Below are 23,191 nucleotides of genomic sequence, written 5' to 3'. Positions count from 1 at the left end.
ATAAGAAAAAGGAGGGCGCCTCACAGGAGGTTGAAGAGGACCTTGCGTTTACGTCTTAAATGAAGAAAGAACTATAGTGGTAGGAAACAGTAGAGAAAATCTTAAAGAGTCATGGATCCTTCGCTGAGAGTGAGATAATCATCTATCCACGCAATCAGATGCATATCAGTGCATCCATAGAGGAGAATGATAATGGTCTCTCCATAGCCTACAGGAGGGAGGCCATTCAGCAAAATTCTCAATAATGATGGAGCTAGGCCCTTGGATGGGATCAAGAGGGAGTGAGGGTGGAGAAGGGCTGATAGCAGGGAGGAGTTTGGGGGAAAGGGGGATACAAATTGGGAAATATTCCGATAGTTACTGGCAAGGCTAACAACAGGAGGGTTATAAGGGATCACTAGTTTCCAATCACTTTACTTTTTTATATTAATATTGAGCTTTTTTGAGTTTTGGAAAGATAGGTATTAAAAGTTTGTAGTAGGAATGTCAATGGACCTAACACCCTTTGTGAGAGAGCGTGGGTGAAGAGCAAGTTGGCAGATATGCATGTGATACATTTGCCTACAGGAAACACACATAACCTATGAGGAACAATCGTGATTCAGGCACCTGGGTTTGAACGTATACATTTGTACCTCTCAAGTAATGTCTTTAAACTGAGTTTTTATACTTACACCTAATAAAAGCTCCAGGGGGTTTTGGGTAAGTACAACATTGCCAGATACTTTTGGTAGATGGGCTATTTCATCACTGGAACTTGGAAGGCAGTGATATACTGTTTGTTCTATGAATGGTGCAAACAATATTGATCCCTCCCTTTTCCATTTTTTGACCCTAAAACTGAGTAATTGGCAGAAACCATACATATTATTCAGGGGCTACAATGGTCCTTTAATCTGCAACTATATGTAATCAACCATCACAATCAGCATGGTTACCGAATGTTATAAGTGAATCTCCAATGGTCCAAACCCAGTCAGGATGTCTGAGGAGTATGTCAGCAATGGAGCCAAAGCAGGCTCCTTCACTGACATACTTAAGGTCTGGCCGCCTGTAAATTAGGTGGACTGAGTGTTTGGCGGAGCGAGTACTCTAAAGCAGGTGCATGGAATTTCAACCTCAAGTATTACAAAAGGGTGAAGTGTAAGGTTTTAGTGTATGCTTAAATGATTTGGCAGCAGTTGATACAATGTGTTTGTATACCTAATCCATAGATATTTTCCAAATGGGATTAGAACATCACTACCTGAAATCTTACACAATCATGCGGTTCCAAAGTGAGCAGAATATGGTACTACACATCTCAGAATACCAACATTATCTACTCACACAAATAACTCTTGGAAGAGTTTCGACTCCCCAGAGGTGGCTTTTTCAAATAACTTCAACTAGGAAATTGTCTGTTTCTATCAGATGTACAATTGGATAAAAATTGAGTTATTAGAAGGTCTTAGTAAACCTATACCAAAAACATTTATAGAACTTTAAGTTACAATCTGCCAAACTGTAATGACTGTTAGCAGTTGTGTAGGCTAAGGCTTTGAGCAGATCAGTTAAAATTAATAAGGTGGTGCATAGTCTTGTACTAAGTTAAAAAATATCCCCATACTGCTGACCTGTTAGCCCAACACTTCAAGACTGTCCACGGAATGTATTACTCTGCAAGCAGGCAACATGCATGGAAGTGTTGGGAAGACGGAAACTGCACTAGATATTTAATAGAGAATGCCAACGATGTTCATATATTTGTTTCTTATTATGCACAGGGAATTTTGGGAGGCCAGAATCTTCTGTAAACTATCTGAGATGTTAGACATGGATACAGCTCTTACTGTACTTTTCATTCTGTTAAGGAATTATTCATCTGGGTGCAGTATCCCACCAAACTATATTGACTTATTTTTTGTGGCTATGGATGTTGCCAGGTTAACAACTGCCAAGCATTGCATATATCATAAACTGCCTGACTATACGTGCTAGTGGTAGATGATGGGCTCTCTGCTGGATATTGAATCATCAATAAACAAAATTAAAGGTAGAACTGGGAAGATCAGGTTAGAAGCATGGAATATGTATCGTTAACATTCTGATCAATTTAATGACTACTTTGCACTGATAAAATACTAAGTATGATTTTTGTTTTGGAAATAATATCAGTGATTGCTGATGTACTCTAGAAAACCCTCCTATACTACTTTGTGTGTTTTAATTTTGTATCTCTCAGTAATAAAAAAGAGGTAGACCCCTATGGTGTGTGCTGCAACACATTTCCATGCCAATAAGACACGTTTAGGCACACTTATAAGATCATTTGCTTTCCTATTCTTCGCCTAGCAAGATTACTTCCAGATCTTTACTAGGGTTTCCGTTTTTTTTTTTACACTTCATCTGTATTTATTCATATTTATTTTTAACTCGTTTTATATTTAACCATATTTATTTTGTGCCAAATGTAACCAATTAAGCTGCAATGGGTATAGTTTAACATTTATTTGACTAACACACGTTTACTCATGTTTGAATGTCCAGTGGGCTTTAGACATTTATAGTACAATACAGTCATTGGAAAACGTTTGCATTGTAGAACATCTTAAACAGCTATACTACTGCAGTTATTTGAGATTAATTAGGACATATGTTTTTTAACTGTTCTGTCGATCTGCACAGCTATTGAAATAGCTCCCATGATTGACAGTAGTGAGAATTGTCCAAAAGCAAAACCTATTTTTCGTATTTAAAAATAAATATTGACAGGAAAACAGCTATCTGTAAAAATCAGTAAAAACTGATCTGGAAGTCGTAATCTTAATGCCTCTGGATGGCCCAATAACCTAATGCTGTTTTATTTTCAACAGTGCCTACCAATGTTCCGAGCTGGTTGTCTAATTACACATTAAAATTAGATGGGCTAGCAGTGTCTGTCATTGATGATCCTCAGCATGGGCTTGCACGACTAGGCACTTTACCAAGGCAGTGACCGAAATCAGAAATCCTGGTATCACCTTTGATTCCCACTTTTTCTCCACATAGGTGAATAAAGTTGCAAGAACCTGCTTTATGTTCCGTAGAACAATAGGAAAAAAATCTTCCTTTCTTAAAGATAGATGGTAGAACATTGGTTGTTCAGGCCCCAATTATGTCTTTGCTAGACTAATGGGCTACTAACCTACGCTGAGATAAAAGGCCTTGTCGTCCCACCTGCTTCACCATAAGTGTATCCAGATTAATTCTGACCTCCCTCTATAGAGGAAATCCTACACTGCGTCCTCACAAGTATGTTAGACTATTGTGATGCCCTATACCTGGGACTCCTGCGATACCTAAAAGCCAGGCTACAATTCAGCCAGAATATGCCTTTCTGCCTATTGTTTGGATCCAGGAAACCTGACCCAGTGAGATTACATCTGGACAAGTTTCATTAACGTCTGATAGACATAAGTATCTCACTGAGAGCCCTGGGCTGGTCCATAAGACCCAAACACACTTTAAAGATATGTTTTGTTAAGTAGCTTCCCACTACCTTAGCTCTGCCAGTAATAATAATGCCCCGATGTTTTTTAGAAGAAATACATACAATGTGTCTGGTTTTCCTAACACACGAAAGTTAATTTAGAACTTACTTCTGTCACATTTATAATTAATTTTTTATATACTAACTTTCAGACAAGCATTCCTGTTTTAAACTGAACCGATGATTCTGGCTCACTAGCTCTAGGATACCTTCAGGAAACAGTGCATTCTACAAGCTAAGAACTAATTAATTCAAGAATTTTGCATGTAAGAAAATGGCTCCTTTTGCATCATCACCCCAAAACCTTACACTAATGCTGCTGGTTTTTAGACTCTGAAAGTGCACTGGAACCTGATAACCAGGTCCCAGTGCCAGTGCTATGATATTTAAAAACTATATGCTTAATTTCTTACCTCCAATTGGCTTAAGTTAATGTACAAATAAGTCCAAGGTATATGGTACCAGGGCAGGTAAGTTAGGTGCCCCTGGTGTCTGAAGCACATATTGTGCCACCACGAGTGTGACAAAGCAACGCATGATTCCCAGTTTGACATTGCAGACTGATAGAGTGGTTTCTAAACTGCTAACTTTACTTTGCTATTTCAATCCTTGGCAAAGCCCAAACCTTCCTTTTTAATATTTATATGTTGCCTCTAAGGTAGGCCTAATGAGCCCTAAAGGCAGGGTGTCTTATGTTAAAAAGTAGAACATATGCTTTTACATGTCTTGACAGTAAAAGCCCTGCACTGTTGCTTTTACTGTAGCAAGGCTAGGAGCCTCTTTAGCGAGTTTGGGGTGACATGCTGACAGCTCAGCGGTTCTAGTCTCCAAAGGAGACTAGTAAACTGGTACTAGAGGTATCAAGCAAATCACTGCATCAAACCTGACTTGCTGTCTAAGTCAATTTTTATGTAACTCTTTAGGAAGTTGCCGCTTTGTTGCCAAAAGTTTTCCGGTAGCCTTTTTTAGTTGCACATAGCTGCTGTTCTTGAGATAGCCTACTGCACTGCTTGGAGAGGTGAGAACAACTTTTAGGAACGGGAACAGGAACAAAAGACCTGCAGAGGGAAGAGGTGTGACCCCCTCCTGGCAGGATGGCCAGGGTGGGTGTGAGACCAAAAGGCAAGCCTCAAAGGGGAAGCTACCTTTGACGGGCAAATGGTAGTCACACTAGGAAAGGGCTGTGCTATTGTTTTAGCAGACAGATTACCTTCCCAGGCAGAGATGGAAACACCGTTTTCAAACCAGTTTTTCAAGGTTAGCATAGCCCCCACGCAGCCACACCTCTGGGATAGGCTAGGGCGCTCTTCACACTGAGAGAAAGGTTCAGCCATGTTGGGAGTGGGAAGAATAGTGCAGTTTGGGATAGCAGGATGCCACACTTTACAGGAAGTTCTCCTCAGGCAGAAAGGGACCTTGTAGCCCATGGCTAGTTAGCCAACACTACCACCCAGGATTGTAGAGGGTACAAAGTAGCACCCCTGGCACCCAGACATCAGATCACTACTGTTTTGGAATAAGGACTGCCCTGATGCTCCCTGGATCCAGCAAAGAGAGGGTGCACCAAAGGCTGGACTGCACCTGTGGACTGGCAAAGAGAGGACTGTGGCTGCAGTGCCCCATTTGTGGAAAAGTTATCCTTGACTACCAGACAGAAGGACTGACTTCACGAGTCAATTGTCTGACTCCCTGTTACAACTACAGGGCCATAATAGGAAAGAAGCCCGCACACTGAGAGTCCAGAGTCCCTCAGCTGAATGCCGAGGTGCAGCATGGGAGTCTGAGTCCTGACACTCACAAGTTGCCCCCATGTCTGCTGAACCCGGGAGAGTCGTCAGACTGCAGTTTGGTCACCTGGCAAGGAAGTTTTCCAGCTGAAAGCAAATCGCTGGGATTGCTGCAACTGAAGACCAGTTGCACCGGGTCCTGTGCTGGACTTCACCCAGACACCATGGAAGATTGACCCCCGAGGCCAAAGTCACTTCCTGAAGCTCAAGGACCAAGGGGTGGTCTCAAGAGACCCATTGACTTTAATGGCGGTTTGACCCATGGACCCGGAACTGTCTCCCTGGACCCTGTGACTGGCTCACAGTTGGACTTGGAAACCCCAAGAGGGCCTGGATAGCTGTTTTTAAGCTGCTTGTCACGTCGAACCCTAAACTGATGTTACAGTCGATTACAATGATTTATTGCATTGAGTGAAATTGCAGTGATTTATTGTTGCTTCTAAAATTCATATCTCATGAACTCTCCTGTGGACTTTTGTCATTGTAGTGTCTATTTTTCTGATATAGATCTTTGATCTTATATAACATCCACAGACAATGGACTTGGACCGCTCATCTTCTATGGCATACATGTCTAGCCCGTTCTGGTGCCCAGAGTATGACATCATCACAGCAGGGGTGGTGTACTGGTGACGCCCGAGACATGATGATTCCTTCCGCAGACAAGAAGTTTTAATCTGTACTTAGTCCGCCGGACAAGCAGACATTCTGCTAAACTCTCATGCAACTTATACAAGCACTAAGTCAGTTATTTCAAATTGCATGCTGAAAATGTCCTGAGTGCTCATTTTCATGGGTAAATACGGTAACCATAATAGGAAGAGAGAGAGCTTTGAGCACTCCTGGCCACAGCTAAAAAGCAAGGTGAAAACAGATCGTCTATTTATTGGTTGGGGGCCTGCACACTAAAAATTACATGCTGTAAAAATGCCTCCCGAGAGTGAAACAATACCGCGTTGCGTTCCCCTGAGGTAGGATTGAAGTGGGAAGTATCAGATGTCTGGTCCCTGCATGTTTGAAACACTGGCAAATCTAGATGAATTCCTTGCTGCAGGCCATTTACAATGAAAATCGGAAGAAAAACGAGAGCACAAGAAGCCCGTGATCACAGTGACTGCCGGGCTCGCATGCCAAACAGCTGACAGTGAGTAGGATGCTTAACAGTAAAGGCCTCACCGTGGCTGCCTAGAGTTTTCTGGCGTGGCCTGATTTGTTGATAGGCGGCATGCTGAAGAAGGAATTGTGAAGTAGGTTACAGCGCAGGCAACTCTCCTTGTCAGGGAACCGAAGGTCAAGAAAGCACAAGTTCCCGAGAGTGGTATGTCTGCTGCGCAGCAGGAGCTCCAGAATGCTGTCACTTGCTGGAAGTGGAATAGGCAAACAAGATGTAGCAAGTGGATGTCAAGTACTAGTCCAACCATCATGGTGTTGAAAATACCACGTGTCACCCAGGCAAACGTGGGGAAGCCACCATGAGTGGGGGTTTCTGTCAAATGTTTAAGAGTCCTTTTAGTGCCAAGGGTCGACTCTGGCTCTAAGAGCCATGCATGAGCCAGGCCTTAAAATATTTGTCATGACTATCATGCAACAAACATGTCAGAATATGACCGTGTATTCACAACTCAAAAACTGTATATCCTTAACACAAGAAAGCTTTTCAGCATAGTGGATAAAATGTTATCACTTCATTGAGAGGCATTTATTAATTTGCGAGTTTTCAAACATGCACTGTGAAAAATTCCAAGCTCAGCCCTGATGACAATACTATGAGTGAACTCAGATGCAAGTCAGTAATCTTGTGCACCATACATGTGGCCTTGATTCTTACTATACTTACAGCACCATTATAGGCTACTGAATTAAGGACGAGAGGTTTTTGTGGAGAGGGGGAGGCTTGGTGAAATAAAATATTTGCCTAGGATAACACAATTTGGTAAAGCAGGGAAGTCACGATTGATCCCGGTTCCCAGTTTCACACTGTAAAATTCAGTAACTAGATAGCTATTTCTTTCTCCTATCAAGAGGTAATGCTTTGTCCTTAATTCTTATAGAATAAGATTAGAGCGTCTGTGATGGGAACAATCCAGGTTTTATTTTTGACTGTTTTACACAGCTCAGATATAACCCAATGAAATAAAATTTCTTCACAACAGACATAAAATATGCTACAACTTTTATTCTCACAGAGAGATTTGATGGGATTCACAGAATGCTGAGCCGAGGCTGAATTTGAACCTGGTTCCACATATTGCATGGTTAGCAGCTGTAGCCAATAGTCCACATGCCCCTAATAAAAGTTGGCAACAGGTTTTTTCCCACTTGCACTAGGTTCACACTGAATTAATATTGTGGCATGTTTACTATCTTATTTTCAACTGTGTGTGCTTCATTGAGAGCTTGAAATCGATATTTTAGCTACTATTTTAAATGTTTTATCATCCTGCCATCACTGCACAGGACACGTTAATTAGCTTCTATATTTCCCTGACTAGACCTGCGTAGCTCTTTACAACACACCTCTAAGATCGGTGTTACTGTGGGGGCAGGTTGCAGGGGTGCTTGAGGACTTGAAGCAAAGTGGGATAGTTAGGGTAAAGGGGCTGCTGGACAGACCTTCTATTAAATAAGCACAAATATCACTGGGTAAAGAAAAGTGGGCAATCTGTGGTGAAAGAGTGGAAGGCAAGGGAGTTGCATCTGTTGACAAGCACAGAGGAGGGGATTTTGGAGTCGAGGTGAAAGAAAGACACTTGCAGCCTGTGGTGGGACTGGAGGAGGGGTAATGAAACCTATGGTGAGAGTGGTGAAGAAGAGGACAATTGCAGAACCTGTAGTAAGATTGGACATAGGGCATGCAGCTGTTGGAGGGGAGAGTGACGAAGAGGGGAATTAAATCTGTTGTGAGAAAGGTGGGGAAGGTAGCATACGTATTTCTGTATTTCTTCCTGTATATATATATATGTGGCCTATCTGTAAAGAAAGTGCTGTATGTTAACAGGAAACTTATTAAACCAATGTTGTGAGAAAGCAAGAAAGTATGATGGATCCTCAGAGTCGGTGGAAGAGGTATGGGCTCAGAAGTCAGAGAGTGAAGGGTAAGTGGTTTATGCCTATGGCAAGAAAACAGCCTGGTAGATACAATGCTGCTCTAAGAGGATTTGCACGGCAGCCTACTAATGGAGCCAAGAGGCTGAGATGGACATGTTTACTTTGTAGGCTGTTTTAATGCATCCATGCAAGCCCTTCTAGTCGATATGTACGGTAGGTGGGACAAGTGGATTTCTTTACAGGGCTAGAAGATTACTGTGGAACTTTGTCCTTAAGACAAGTAATTTTTTTCAGAAATTCCACACCCCTGTCACAGATATACAAGCAGTGACAATGGTGATTACATTATGTATGCCTGTGTAACAACTTCACTCTGTCAATAACCCTTCGAGTGCACTGTGTCACAGGAGTAGATTAACAGTAGAGGATCCCAGTGAAGCTTTAATGTGCCTTCTAAAGTCATGTCGTGGACTAGTTTGTAATGCCTTCTCCATATGTTTTGTGGTCCCCCTCTGAACACCCATTTCTCTCCCTTGAGTGGCCCGGTGTCCACTCTTCCACTACAGCGTGACTGCTGCTCATGGGGGATATGTGTCTGATCTTGCTTCCAATGTTTCCAGATGCGTCCTTCTCAGAAAAGCACTCTACCCTCTTGCTATGTGGAGGGTCTGCGGGGTTGGTGGGAGTGGGTGAACGCTCACATGGCACAGACCACGGGCTCTACAGCCAGAGCAATTATGAAAGGGGGAAGTGGGCACCCCGGTCATGTTCCTCTACTGATCCAGATAGGATATACTATTAGTCCCCCAGTATGCAATCTAGCCTCTGGACCCTGTACAGCAATTTCACCTACTGAAGGAATTCAGCCCCTGTAGCGAAACTGAGTAAAAATCCAAGCAGATAACGTCAGTTGAGGGGATCAAATGCCTTTTCAATATCTAGTGACATCACCCAGTGATTCTCCTGGTATCTCCTAGCCCAATCCAAAGTCCCAAATAAGTGTCTGAGACTTAGGAAGGTGTTACGGTCTAGTACAAAGCCTTTTGATCAGTATTTATCAGAGTCTGGGCCAATACTTTCCCCAGAATTTTGTAATCTAGATTCAATAAGGCGGCCTATAGGATCCTACTGCTAGGGAATCCCGGTCGGGTTTTGGTAAGACCACAATTAAAGCTTCACTCTAAACTTTGGTAGCTGACCAGTCCCTTGGCCGACTCATCTGTCTTTAAAAGGCACGCCACTAGTCCTGGTGTGTATGCAGCATAGAATTTAAGGGCCCGGTGTTTTGCCCCTGGCCATTTGAGTTATTGTGGCTTGCATTTCCTCAGTTTGGAGGAGGTCCTCCAGTTTAGCTGTCTGAGTCGCATTGAGGAAGGTTTAAAGGGAAATGCACTTAAGTAATAATCTGTTGTCTGTTCCCTTCAGTTCGGACCAGGGGGTATAAAGGGTAACGGGTAATGTAATTGTCTTTGAACACGCCATTAAACAAAAATTGTGGACTACCTGCACTTTCAGTTGTGTCCCTGATCACAACAATAGGCGCGGTAGGGGACCTGGATCTAAGGAGCCAGGCTAGTGTGTGTCTAGCTTTGTTGCCTTTCCCATGTTGCCAGGCTGTACCCTTTCTATGTTGAAGGCGTCCCCATCTGTGTACTGCTGTATTGTAGTCCGCTTGGGCGATGACAAGATCATGCCAGGCCTGTTCTATGCCTACTGCTTTGCATTCCAGTGTGCTTATGCGGTCCTCTAGGGTGTTGAGGTCCCACCTTAATGTGTGTTTCACCCTGTGGAATATCTTGATGCACAATCCCCTTAATACCATTGTAAATGTGTTCCATTCTATTACTCGATCAGATGGCGTCCCCTCGTTCTCTCTGAAATAGTTCTGTACATGGTCCCCAATTTCAGCAATGGTTAGGCGGTCATGCAGCACTTCTAAGGGCAGTCTCCAGGTTGGCACACAGAGGGCTTTTGTCCACAGATGATGGTTATTTTAAGGGAGTTATGGTCAGAAAGTGTGCACCCCAGGTATTCTGTGGCTATCAATTTATCCACAAATTTCTTTCTACAATAGAACAGATCTATGATGTGTGTAAGGTGTGCTTCCAGGAGTAAAACAAGTACTCCTCACTAGTTGGGCGAATGGCTCTTCCCGTCTCCATGACCATAAAGTTTGTCATCTATTGGGATAGTGACTTCAACAGTGCTACACTACAACATTGGCAACGAGTAAGGCCCGGGAGCAGGGGGGAGCGATCTGTTATTGTGAAAGGCTGAAACCTCGTTAAAATCCCCTCCCCCACATGCATGGCAAAGTTAAGTCTGAGAGAAGAGAAGGGGCGAATGTGGCAAAGAAAGTCGCTGCACATGTGTTGGGGGCATATACTACTATCAGTGCTATTTGTTCTCCGTCAAGTAGCCTCTCTAGAGTTACGTAACAACCCTCCTAGTCTGGTCTGGAGTGTCTTCTGGAATTCAAACCCTAGATGTAATCCAAATTAGTACCCCTCTAGCATAGTCAGAGTATGGAGTATGTGGTGCCCAGCAATGTGGTGTGCCATCACCCTCACCAGTTAGCAGGTTCTCTGGTGATCATATGCTTCTCTTGTAAACATGCAAAGTGTATACCTTTGTGTTTAAGATAACCATGAATTCTGTAACTCTTGGGGTGGGTGCCCATTTGTTAACATTTCAGGCCGGTATGTTGTATATGTGTCAGGCATTATGTCCCTTGTATTGAAAAGGATGCACAATATCTCCACTGCCTTAGGCCTGGGTTGGCTATGCATAGTGTCATGCCTGCCTGGCTACCAGCACGTGCACTCGAAGTATGAACTGTGAAAAACTCCCCATCCATTGTCGAGGACCCGGATCACGCCTCTCCATAACTTTGCCACCCTAAATTGGTGCTCACATATCATGTTTATTCAGTAGTTGGGGGGAGGGCAGGTATTATAAAGTTATGTACTCTGTTCTCTGTGCCCAGCCCCAGGAATTCTGCCCCTAAATCATGCATCATCGCCAACCCCTCCCCCGACTCCGTCCACGCATCACCTCCATCTAGCAGTTTTTATGTCCATTGTTCCTCTCCGACCATGAAAGATGAAGCAAACCAGCAAAGAATAAAGGGTTTCCATCGGCTACCCAACCAAGTCTGCCATCTTCGGCATCAGCACAGGGCCCCATCTCAAGGTCAACATAGCCTCCTTCAGAGCGGTAATGTCCATATCACTATGGTGCTCCTGGTAATTTCCTGATGTTGACGTTCTGGGGCTGGTGTACCATTCAATCTCTTCTACTATTGCGGCTAATTCTTTAGCCACTTGTTCTTGAGATGGCTGGCCACTGAGTCTTCTGTAGAGTCTTTTTTTGTGTGATCAAGCCTGCTTGAGAGCAGTGGAGTCATTGTGGTCACTGGCCTCAGGGGCCCATTTAGTGTTCTACCATGAATGCGCTTCCGCCAGAGTTTTAAAAAATTAGACTTTCCTGTCATCTGTGAGTCGGAGTTTGGCCAGGAAAATCAAAGCACATCTTATGTTGAGTCCTAGGAGGCACTGCTCAACCCCTCGGAATGACGTTCTGCAGTACTGTATATCAGTAGTATAGTCAGGATAAATGACTACCTATGTCCCTCGTTCTCTGGATGTCTGTAGGAAGTGGTCTCTATCCCGGTAGTTGAAAACTCTCACCACCACCAGTCTGGGGGAAGTGGGCACCCCCAGGGGAGGGGTTGCCCTGGTAGTCTGTGTGCTCATTCCACTGAGAAAAAGCATGAATGTTTGCCAGCCAGTACCGTATCCACGAGCCATGTCTCAAGGTATAGTTGCATTCTGGGGCCCTTGGACCGATCCAGGAGGCCCACTGTGCACGTTTCTGCAACAACCACTTTTAGTTTTAAGAATCGAATTTCCTCCTAGAGAGCTTTCATGGGTGATTCCATTTCACAGACTGAGGGGCCAAGCATCATCAATGTTAACTCTTTAGTTTCCAACCGTTCTGTGAGTTTGCTATGATCCGCCTTCATCAGCCCCACCTCAATCGTTATTTCATCTAGTTTAGTTTCCAAACTGGATTTCACACCCTGTATAGCCTTCAGTATATCTTCTAATTTGGTGGTGCGTTCCTGCATTATAGCATCAGTGGCTGTAGATATTCCTGTGGGGTCCTGAAGCGATGTTGCTTTGTCATGGAGGCTAACTTGTCCCTTGGGTTTTCCTGCCCTTTGGTTTCACCATGATGCAGGGGAGACAAGCACAGGGTGGGGGATGGAGATGCAAGCGTGCCAGGCCAGATTATTATGATGGTCTCTCAGACATGAAGCTAGCACAGTTACAAGTCCCCTTCATCACTGGTCAGTTCCTTGCCTTTAGTCAGGTGGCGATTTCAACAGAGGGTCACCCCGTTTCCAAGATATGGGCACTTACCAGCAAAGGGAATGCTGTCCTCAAAGTTTGTGGTGATATTTTCTATTTTGACCACTGACTTCGTGTCGCACCACTTTGCACTTGGCTTAGCTGTCCACTGTCACATTAGTGGTCACCAGTTACAGACTCCATTTTGTATTCAGCTTAGCCTTAGCTTCACTGCAGTTTTCCTTACAAACATGTTATGCAACGTGTTTTTCTTTTCTCACCGAAGAGCTAGGACATAAGGTGAAGGAGTCAGCTAGTGAGGTAAGGATGCACTCACTAGACTGAGGTTTATGGTACAGCAGAGAACCGTTTGGTTTTGGGAAAGACACCTCGGGATTTTGGCCAAGTCCCGATGTGTTTCTTTCAAGGCTGACCTAAAATAGCCTGCATTTTTTAATACTTCTTGCGCAGTGGGAGGGGCTTTTCCAGAAAGCTCCTTCCTCATTAGTTTAAAATATATAAGAGACCCAGCTCGACAGTGGAGAATTCAGAGAACTCAATCAGGATTTAGACGTCGAATGCCTGATATATATTTCCCGTGAGGGTAGAGATCTCTCTTTCTCGCAGTCGAACGGGGTCATAGGCTTGTTGGCAGGAGAACGATGAAGCACCTGACAGGCTCTACGGTGATGCATTTCTATTAATTATTTGCTTTGCATTGTGTATGAATATATAAACATATATCAATATAAGTGTTTGTATCCTTGCATGTATATATTTGCTGTTTATATATTGACGATTCTTTATACATGGTCTTACTTCATGGTTGCAGATTTTAAGAGTATACTTTTTGCTACTCAAGCCTTCCTTCACGAGCCTTGCGAAAAGCTATAATAAATGTCTTCTTCAGATTAAGAAGTGCATTCCAGAGAATCTTTTCGACTCCTTTCAGTGTGTATATTTTGGCTCAGTCAAAAGTAAAGCAAAACAAAGTTCTATGGGATGCTGTATTGAAACCTCATTCTTCAACAGTGTCTCCATTGCTTTCTTTTAAGGTCCCAGTAGGTGGGCCCCAGTGTACCCATGAAGGAGGAAAAGAGACAGACATGCTCCCTTGTCAGGTGGGTCAGCTGCCACATACCCAGCCCCAGCTGCCATTTCTGTTAATTAACATGGGGACCTCAGCAGTGCCATGATGTCAGCGCCCAGAGCAGACACCGCACCGTGGGCGACCCAGGAGTGCCAGCCAGGCAATGTTGTTCCTCCCTTGCTATGATGACTTTGGGGACGGGTGAAATAAGCAAGAACTGCAGGCAGGCCAACCAATGAGTTCAGAAGTTAGGCCTCACCTTGTGGCATCTGCTCCTCTGCCTCAGCCAATTGGGCCTCCAATGCTCTGCTCAGTGGCTGCGTCATGGTGTTCAAAGCCAGTGGAAAAACCACAGCAGCAGCTGACAGCCCAGTTCCCACCTCCCCATCTCTGAAGGCCTGTGGCGGGCAATGCTGGTGGCAGGGAAACGGGTCACAGAAGATCAGGATACTTGCAGAGGTAAACAGCATAGAGTGCTAAGCTGAGCGACTTACTCAGTTATCATCTTGGCCACACCCCATACTATCTAGTTAAAGATAAAAATACAACCTATTGTTATACATTGGTGTTGGATTTTCCTTGTGTTGTGTTTCCTTCTTTTTTTACTGTTTAGTTACTACATGATGCTTTGCACTTGTTCTTTTGATAAAACCTGACTACTCTGAGCCACAACTACCCATGACTGAGCTAAGCTTTTGCAAACAAACCTAGCTGGACAAGATATGGATTTGCGTCATTATTAAAGGGTAAGGTTGCATATCCACATCATATAATAATCCAAAATTCTCCGATTAGTGAACTAATAATACTATTCCGTAGCCTGCCTTCCAATGCCTAGCTTGATAGGCGAGGTTGAGTGAAGGGCTCACAAATCAAATGTTATTGGTATTTTCTCAGAGACAGATCTCTGATGGTTGACACTCCCACACTATCAATAGTGAAAGAAGTAAATGATTAAGCCATTTCTTATACACTGTGCAAATTATGATTTATGGATGATAATATTACTAGAAGTAAGGGCCAATTTCAGTAATTTGGTTTACAGGATGAACTCCCTACATGACTGAGACAAGAATAGATGCAACATGAAATTCAAATGACCCAGATATGAACGCAGACACATCTTTAACTAATGATCCTGGTTGCTTCTCACCCTTATAGTAATAGTCGAAACAAGATGCTGCTACTTGGATGAGAGGAGGCAGCAAAAAACAAAAAAGATGAATGAAATGAAAAGAGTGGAAAACACATGCACAAGAAAAACATCAGCATAAATTCTACCCACTAGTGGGAAGTGTTCCTAGAAATTAACAATGTAAGTGAGAACACAGAAATTAGTTAATTTAGAAAAAACATATAGTTTAATGAAGTCAAAGGAAGACTTATGAAGGTCCAAACCAAAGGTATCCATCAACCCAAACCTAAAAATGCTATACAATATAATAATAGTGCGCTGCCTTCTCATAAAATTTCACTTGAAGACCCTTGACTTTAAAATGATAAGAATCGACATTTGCAAACATAGCCACACATTTTAAAATATGACAACCCTATAGGCAATGTTAGACCTGGCATCCTTGGTGTGGTTTCCCCTGTCTTTTGTCTCTGCTTGCTGTGTTTTTGACTGTGTGCTGGATGTTGTTTTTGCTGATTTTTGGTAGTCTAGGCACTTTACCACTGCTGACCAATGCTAAAGTGCAAGTGAGTCCTGTGTAAATTGTAACTATGATTGGTTATCCCTGATTGGCATATTTGATTTACTAGTAAGTCCCTAGTAAAGTGCGCTAGAGGTGCCCAGGGTCTGCAAATCAAATGCTACTAGTGGGTCTGCAGCATTGGTTGTGCTACCCATATGAGTAGCCCTGTAAACATGTCTCAGACATACCACTACAGTGTCTGTGTATACAGTTTTGCACTGCCAAATCGACCTGGCAAGTGTACCCACTTGCCAGGCCCAAACCTTCCCTTTTCCTAAATATAAGTCACCCCTAAGGTAGGCCCTAGGTAGCCCCATGGGCAGGGTGTAGTGTGTTTAAAAGGTAGGGCATGTACTGGTGTGTTTTACATGTTCTGATAGTAAAACACTGCTAAATTAGATTTCACTATTGGAAAGCCTATCTCTCTCATGGGTTAAAATGGGGACTGCCTTTAAGTATATTTTAAATGAAGTTTCTCATTGGGAGCAGATAGAGACGGTGAGTTTGGGGTCTCGGAACTCACAATTTAAAAATACATCTTTTGGTAAAGTTGTTTTTTAGATTGTCAGTTTGAAAGTTCCACTTTTAGAAAGTGGGCATTTTCTTGCTTAAAACATTCCGTGATTGCGCCTGCTTGTGTATTTCCTGTCTGGGTCAGACTGACAGTTGGGCTGTTTGTGAATCCCATCTAGACAGTGATACAAAGGGAGCTGGGGTGTAGCCTGAATATTCTGATGAGCCATCTGGGCTAGAGTGGGGAAGGAGGAGCTGACACTTACACCTGAAAGGGCTGTCCCTGCCCTTACACAACACAGTCTCCAACCTCCTGGTGTGTGTCTGGGGCTAGGCCTGGGCAAGGTAGGATCTTGTGAACAACAGAGATTTTCCTTTGACGTTTGCCTACTTCAAAGGCAGAAATGAGTATAAGTAGTGGACCCAAAACCCCAGTCTTTTAGAATACTTGTGGATCAAAAGCAACCTCTGCCAAGTAGAAGATCTGAACAGCTGGAGGAGGAGTTCTGCCCCTTTGCTGTGTGTGCCTTGCTGGGTTGGCCTGCAGTTGCTGCTTCTTCTTCAGAAAGGACAAAGACTGGACTTTGCTGTGTATCCTGCTTGTGAAGTTTCTCCAAGGGCTTGGACTGAGCTTGCCCCCTGTTCTGAAGTCTCAGGGCCATCAAAGAGTTCATCTGCCAGCACTTGGGCTTTTCTGCTGAGAGTCCTGATTTGCTAAGCAGTGCCAAATCAAGTCCCTGTGCCCTTAGAAATGGAAGCTGGTGACCTGTAGGAAAAAATCCACACACCGCTGCGAACGCATCAGAAAACCTGACCCACTGCCCGTCCCGCGGGTGAAAATTCTATGCAGCGCCTGCTTTATGGCTGGAGAAATGGCACAGCACCTGTTCTCAACGTGGACTCTTCCTATAGCACATCAGAAATTTCCACGCATGGATCAAAATATTCAACATCACTGCATGGACCCGAGGCTGCGCTCCCAGAATCGATCTGCAGCCTCCCTTGCGGGTAAAGAATCGATGCACAGCTTCCGGTGCGAATAAAGAATCAACACACAGCCTCACTTGTGAAGCATCGCTTTTCTGACGCACCGTCGCCCTTGAGGCTTTATCTTTGACACATACCAGGTACTTTGTGCTAAAACATCCATTGATTTCTATGGATTAAGACTCTTTTTACTTTAAAAAGTCATATCTTTGCTTGTGTATGCTGGATTTTTGTCGTTTTGGTCTTGTTTGATTTAGATAAATATTGGCCATTTTTTAAAACTGGTGTGGAGTCCTTTTGTGGTGTTTTCACTGTGTTACTGTGTGTGCTAGTACAAATACTTTACACATTGCCTCTGAGATAAGCCTGACTGCTTGTGCCAAGCTACCAAGGGGGTGAGCAGGGATTATCCTAGGTGTGTATCTCCCTACCCTGGCTAGACTGAGAGTCCCTGCTTGGACAGAGTGCCAAATGACTTTCAACCAAAGACCACATTTCTAACAGGCAAGCAGTGTCAAGGAGGGGAATTTCACAATTTACAACACAGATACAAATCTTCAAACGATTATTTAAAAACAAAGGTTATTAATCTAGTATAGTACATCTCTGATCTCAATTATGCTAGAAAATTCAAAGAACTTTATTCCCAACAGTAAGCCTTGAAGAAGGCCCAAACGGGGATGGTGTCAAAGTAAAAGCATTAAATTGCTTCTGAAAAAGTATTTCTATTTTTGTAACTTCTCTTCATTTGTTTGAATACTTGGCTTCTGCTGTCCAATCTTTAATTTAACACTTTAAAGATAATGAAAAAAATTAAAGAATGTATTACATTTTCTCTTTCATTTCATCTTCACAGATGTCTAGACCAACAAGTTCCTCAATGCATTTGCAAAATTTCAGCATCCACAACAATGAGCAGTCAGCACAGCCCAAGTCTGCCACCTGTGAATTAATTCAAATAGAAATAAATTAGGCAATACATTTCAAGGCAGATTATGTTGCAATTTACATGTACATAAACAGTGATCAGAAGTGTGAGGGGATCCAGGCAGTTATTATACGCTATATGACCTTTTTGATCCAATGAGATTGAACATACTTACTAATAAATTAGTTGTGCTTGATTTTAACAGTTAATGTGATAACTAAATGCATATCTTAATTTATTTAATGAGCACTTTAGAATAAACCGTTTTTAATTCATATTTTAACACAGATACATTCCATCACCTATAACCTTCTAGCTGGATAGGAAAACAAGGATCCCTTCAACAAAGAAAGATAAAAGCATTCCCTTCTACTCACCCTCCCCCCAATTTACAACTGTGACTTGTTGTAGTCATCCCAGGATCTTTGTTCTAAAGGTAGTCTCTAGTCCCAGCTATACTAGGATACTCTAATGAGGCTACTGCTGTTCCTTCTACAGTGAAGAGTTGTTTCATCTCCAATGGAAAAACTAGTAGCACTTTTAAGAAGTGTGCACAAGTTAGCTCACTGTATTCACTTGACAGGTGTTTTTGAAAGGGCGCTCGATCTGTGTCAAAGGGTTTGGTTTTGTGCGCAAGTGGCAATGTGGTTTTCCCTATAGCCAAAAACTGCCAGACTTGGACCAACTAATCTCTTTCTCTCAGGTCTGGGAAGGTGGTTTCCCCACAGAGGAGGAGAAGGGAGTGAGATAACTGCTACTGGCTAGCTGTTTTCCAATTTGAGATCTGAATGATCAGACTCCCTGGTAGGAAGACACAGAAGAACTACTACTGTTGGGATTCAAACGTTACACACCTTATTTTTTTATATTTTTATGTATTGATTTTCTCTGTCAACAGTTATATACCAAGAAATCGGAAACATAACATCAATCATGACTTTCACACCCCACCCCCTTCCATCATAGAATAAACACAAACAAAAATCGTGATAGAGCAGACTACCTTTGCTGACATTGGTTAAATACACTGGAAAAATCCTCAGAGCCTTTCTCTAGCACCCACTTCCCTGCTAGCAGTACATGGTGTATCACACCTATCAGTGACGAAATCTCCATCAGTTTTGGCCTCCCAGGAATCTAGACTCACTGCAGTATCCTTCTGGGGTTCCCCTCCACAAGTATCGAGGTATATCGCATAGTGAGGGTTGACAGTGTTATATGGTTCCTACTAAGATAATAGGAATGTGTATTAAGACAACAGAACTTCAGGATGTGGGAGTCCATCCACACTGTCAGAAAACATTGGCTCAATTCCTGGTGGGCTCACAGTGCTTCATCTACCCCCCCACCCCCAATGCTGCCAGGGTGAAAGGACTGTGGCAACCTGAACATGACACTCTGACTCCACAGGGAAGTTGTGGAAACATATCTCACCCTTTCATTGTATTACTCATGCACGTCCAGACGAAACACAAAAGAGATACAAGTTAAGTTTTCCATACATTTATTGAAGCAATCGTAATCTGGAGAGAATGAGCTGTGATTATTGGGCAAAGAAAACAGAGAAAAGTTATCAGCATAATAAACATGGTAAAGTTAATGAACAATCCAACCATGGAAAATGAGTTCTAGGGGTTGTAAAGGTTGCTACCTGAAAGCATAGTGGGTGTATCCTTCTGCCTGGCCCGGTCTATAGGATTAGCCTTAGCCCCAAACTTAGAAAAGGTGTCAGGAGTCTGTCTGTAGTGTAAATGGCAATCCTCTTGGGAAGTTGGCAGATTAGCACCAGCAGAGCCGTATGTCGAACACAGCATTCGTCCCAGGATGGTTGCCGCTGGAAAGCCCCTCTGCCCCTTCCAGGTCAGTGCATCATTTATATAATAAAACCACACTGTGTTACTGTGTTAGAAGCTGTCTCCTGAACGGGCAATGAAAGCACTAGGATATTGTGAACTGTGTTCCTAGCCTTGAACAGAATATACTGATTACATGTCGAGAAAAGGCTAACTAAAACAAGTAACTCAGACAATACATTCCTAGAATAATATCATGCAAGAAAAGTATGTAAAATGTCATAGCTAAGGCAATGCAGTTAAAATCTGGAACACATGAAATATAAAATGAAGCTAAGAAAGTGGGAACCAACTCCAGGTGCCAGAGGTCCTCACGACACCCTCCACTTGCTCTTGAAAAAGACAGATTCTAAAAACCCATACTATAAAAAGGATAAGAGAATAAAATGCTCAACAAGCAAAGCAAAAAACCTAAGTTAAATTAAGTGAATTAAAACATAAAGAATGTGTTTAAAAATAAGGGCCACATTTAAAACTTAGTGGAGGCTTCCAAGATGTCATCCATATTGTCAGAGTCAGTCGAATCCATAATGGATCCTGCTTCCGCAGACAACGGAACCGTAAGAGCCTCTGTGAGTAAGTCAAAGGAACAAACATATACGGAGGCATCAGCCACCCCGAAGAAAGTAGTATCCTGTGCAGGGTCCACAGTGGGTGAGCTAGAGTGCAGGACTTCTGGAGCTGTAGCATCCAGATCTATGTAAAATGGCTAATAAAAGACATCCTGAAGCAATCAAAGTCTCATAGGACAACTCCAAAAATGAACCCTTAATGAGGACATTAGCAGATTCATGTCCGTAGACAGTACCAATTGCGTTGCAAGACAGATATCGAGTGCACACTCGAAAGGGCACGAAAGACAGAGGAACACAGGCTACACACAGTAGAACCATACTGGCCATGAAGACAAAGACCAGTTTTCATTTAGTTCCTCCACTAAAGGTACGCCAAAGTACTGTATCATGCGTTCACAGAACAGTTGGACGTATGGTAGTTCCATCAGCTTTAGGCTTCGAGGGGGAACATCCGTTGCAAAGCAGGAAAAGTAGAATTAAAATACCACCAATTGAGGGCATGGCTAGGCGTCAGGACCCTCCCAGGACTTTCATTGTGTGCATCTTCAAATACCGTAACAGGGATGCGATCCTGCAGGCTTCTCGAATGACAGGCACCCTCCAATTTGAAAACACCACCTTCCGTTTCTTCCGAGACTTTACACTTCAAGTGCAACAACAAAGGCCCAGCTTCCAAGAGGTCAAAAAAGCACTCCGAGAGTACTAACCCAAGTATATGAAGTTACACACAGTGCATCAGAGAGTAATTGCAGAGGGCAAATCATGGCATTTCTCCTCTCCTTAAAAATGGCCTGGGAGTGGTTAGATGGATGGCCCACCTGGACAGTCACAACAAGCGAGAGCAGAGACTGTGAGACTGTGAAGAAGGAGCAGGCAATGAACCATGCCGATTAACCCAGGCCTAAGGCAGAGTACGGACCCCCTGAATTAGACATAGTACTGCCGGCCTGGTAAGATGGACCGAAAGACAGACGCCCAGAGCCAGCTTGCAGATAAGACTTGAGATGTTTATAAGTACTAAGATGGGGTGTGTGGCCTTGGTGGGGATGGTGGGCCCTGGGTGAAACATGCTAGGAGCTGCCTGGCGATGACCATAAGAGGGGAGGGGGGCAGAATTATTTACGTTGCAGAGGTATGGATCAGTTATGAGCGAATGGAGGCAAGCATGGAAACTACACCCAACATACAAGTCATAAGGTGGATACACCACAGTCACAGACCCTGAAAGTGTTGATGTGGAATGTCAACGGGCAGGGGAGTTGGATCAAGCATACCATATTCAGCCAATACCTGTGAAGGCACGCCTGTGACCTAGTCCTCCTGCAAAAGACAGACCTAAAAAGTAATCGCTATAAAACCCTGGATAGATTTGAATATTCTTTGGTGGTTGCGCTTGTAGGTTACGCCACGGACTCTATGGGAACATACATCCTTATTAAAAAATTGACACCCTTTATTCAGCACATGGTATGATCCCCTGTGCTGCTTTGTGGCATTGCCAGGTATGTGGGAAGGCCAAATGCTGAACATTTGTTCCGTTTATGCCTCACCGAAGTTACAAGGGCAGATACTTGCTGACATTAGGACCCTATTGTTGGAGATGCCGTCCAGGATCCTTATTATGGGAGAAGATCTGAACCTGGTGGTAGACTCCGAGTTAGATAAAAAAATCGAGGACTCGGACCCAGGAAGACACTGAGGCCCTCATTATTACATTGGCGGTACTTACCGCCTACCGCCGTGGTGACGGCCGACAACATACTGCCACCACAGCTACCATCCGTCCGCCATATTATGAGTACTGCATGACTTCCGCCACAATAAGGGCGGAAATCCAGCAGTGCTCATGGTGGTGGATGGTGATAAGCCAGCACCACCACGCCAGAAGAACGCCGCCAGCCGTATTATGACCAGTAATACAGCCTGGCGGTGTTCTGCTGGCGGGGCGCAGCTGGCAGTATAGGCGCCCCTTGACGTTTCCCTGCTGGAAGGCCTCCTCGACCAAGGTAAGTCAGTCTTTCGACAGGGGAGGGGGGTGGGAGGTTGGCGGGTTGTTTTGAGTGTGTGTCTGAGTGTGTGCATGAATGTCTGAGTGTGTGTGAATGTGCCTGTGTGTGTTGTTTGCGTGGGTGTATATGTGTGAGTGAATGTGTGTAATAATGGTGAAGTGAGTGCGTGTCTGCATGTCAGTGTGATTGTGTGTTAGAATGTGTGTGTGTATGTCTGGAAGTACGCGTGAATGAATGCGTGTATGTCAGTGTGTGAATGAATGCGTGTATGTCTAAGTGAATGGGTGTATGCCTGGTGCGTGTGGGTATCTGTGTGTGTGTATGCAGGGAGGGGGCGTGTGGCTGTGGGGGGTGGGATCAGTTGCGTGGTGTGTGCATGTAATGGGGGTCAGTGAGTGGATCGGAACGGGGTTAGGGGGTGAGTCTGGATGGAGGGGGGTGCGGGGTGTCAGGTGAGTGTTGGGAGGGGTGGGGGAGCCGCCTACCGTTGACAGGGAAGGAATTCACTGTCACCGGTAGGGCCTACTGCCTTGGTTTTCGTGCTGTTGCTAGCGCAATGAAAACCATGGTGGTAGGCCGGATCATATTGCCATGGGTGGTACTATGTCAGCTGCTGTGGTGGAGATATATATCTCCGGCCCGGTGGCTCATACCGCCATGGCGGTATGAGTGGAGAAGTGGCAGGTTGGCTGCAGCCAACCCGCCAATCTCATAATGTGGCGGTATACACTGCCAGCCTGTTGGCGGTGATACCGCCACATTAATCGTGGTGGTCAAAAGACCGCCAGGGTTAAAATGAGGGCCTGAGTCATTGAGGCCTTCCTGGAAGTAATGGGCCTGC

The 23,191-nt window shown here is 43.9% G+C and overlaps 1 protein-coding gene across 2 annotated transcripts in view; it reads right to left on the bottom strand.

Annotated features, from left to right (window-relative positions):
• Window positions 1-23,191, bottom strand: part of HENMT1 (HEN methyltransferase 1) — a 436,221-nt gene that overhangs the window by 236,486 nt on the left and 176,544 nt on the right. For both annotated transcript variants that reach the window (XM_069232403.1, XM_069232404.1), the window contains exon 3: window positions 17,815-17,927. In XM_069232403.1, the coding sequence (XP_069088504.1) occupies window positions 17,815-17,927 (113 nt within the window). The remainder of the gene's footprint in view (window positions 1-17,814; window positions 17,928-23,191) is intronic.

This window comes from Pleurodeles waltl, chromosome 4_2 (genome assembly GCF_031143425.1).
Source record: "Pleurodeles waltl isolate 20211129_DDA chromosome 4_2, aPleWal1.hap1.20221129, whole genome shotgun sequence".
In the NCBI taxonomy this organism is placed as follows: domain Eukaryota; kingdom Metazoa; phylum Chordata; class Amphibia; order Caudata; family Salamandridae; genus Pleurodeles; species Pleurodeles waltl.
The sequence above is the reverse complement of the archived record's forward strand: the minus strand, read 5'-3'. Positions and strand labels throughout refer to the sequence as shown.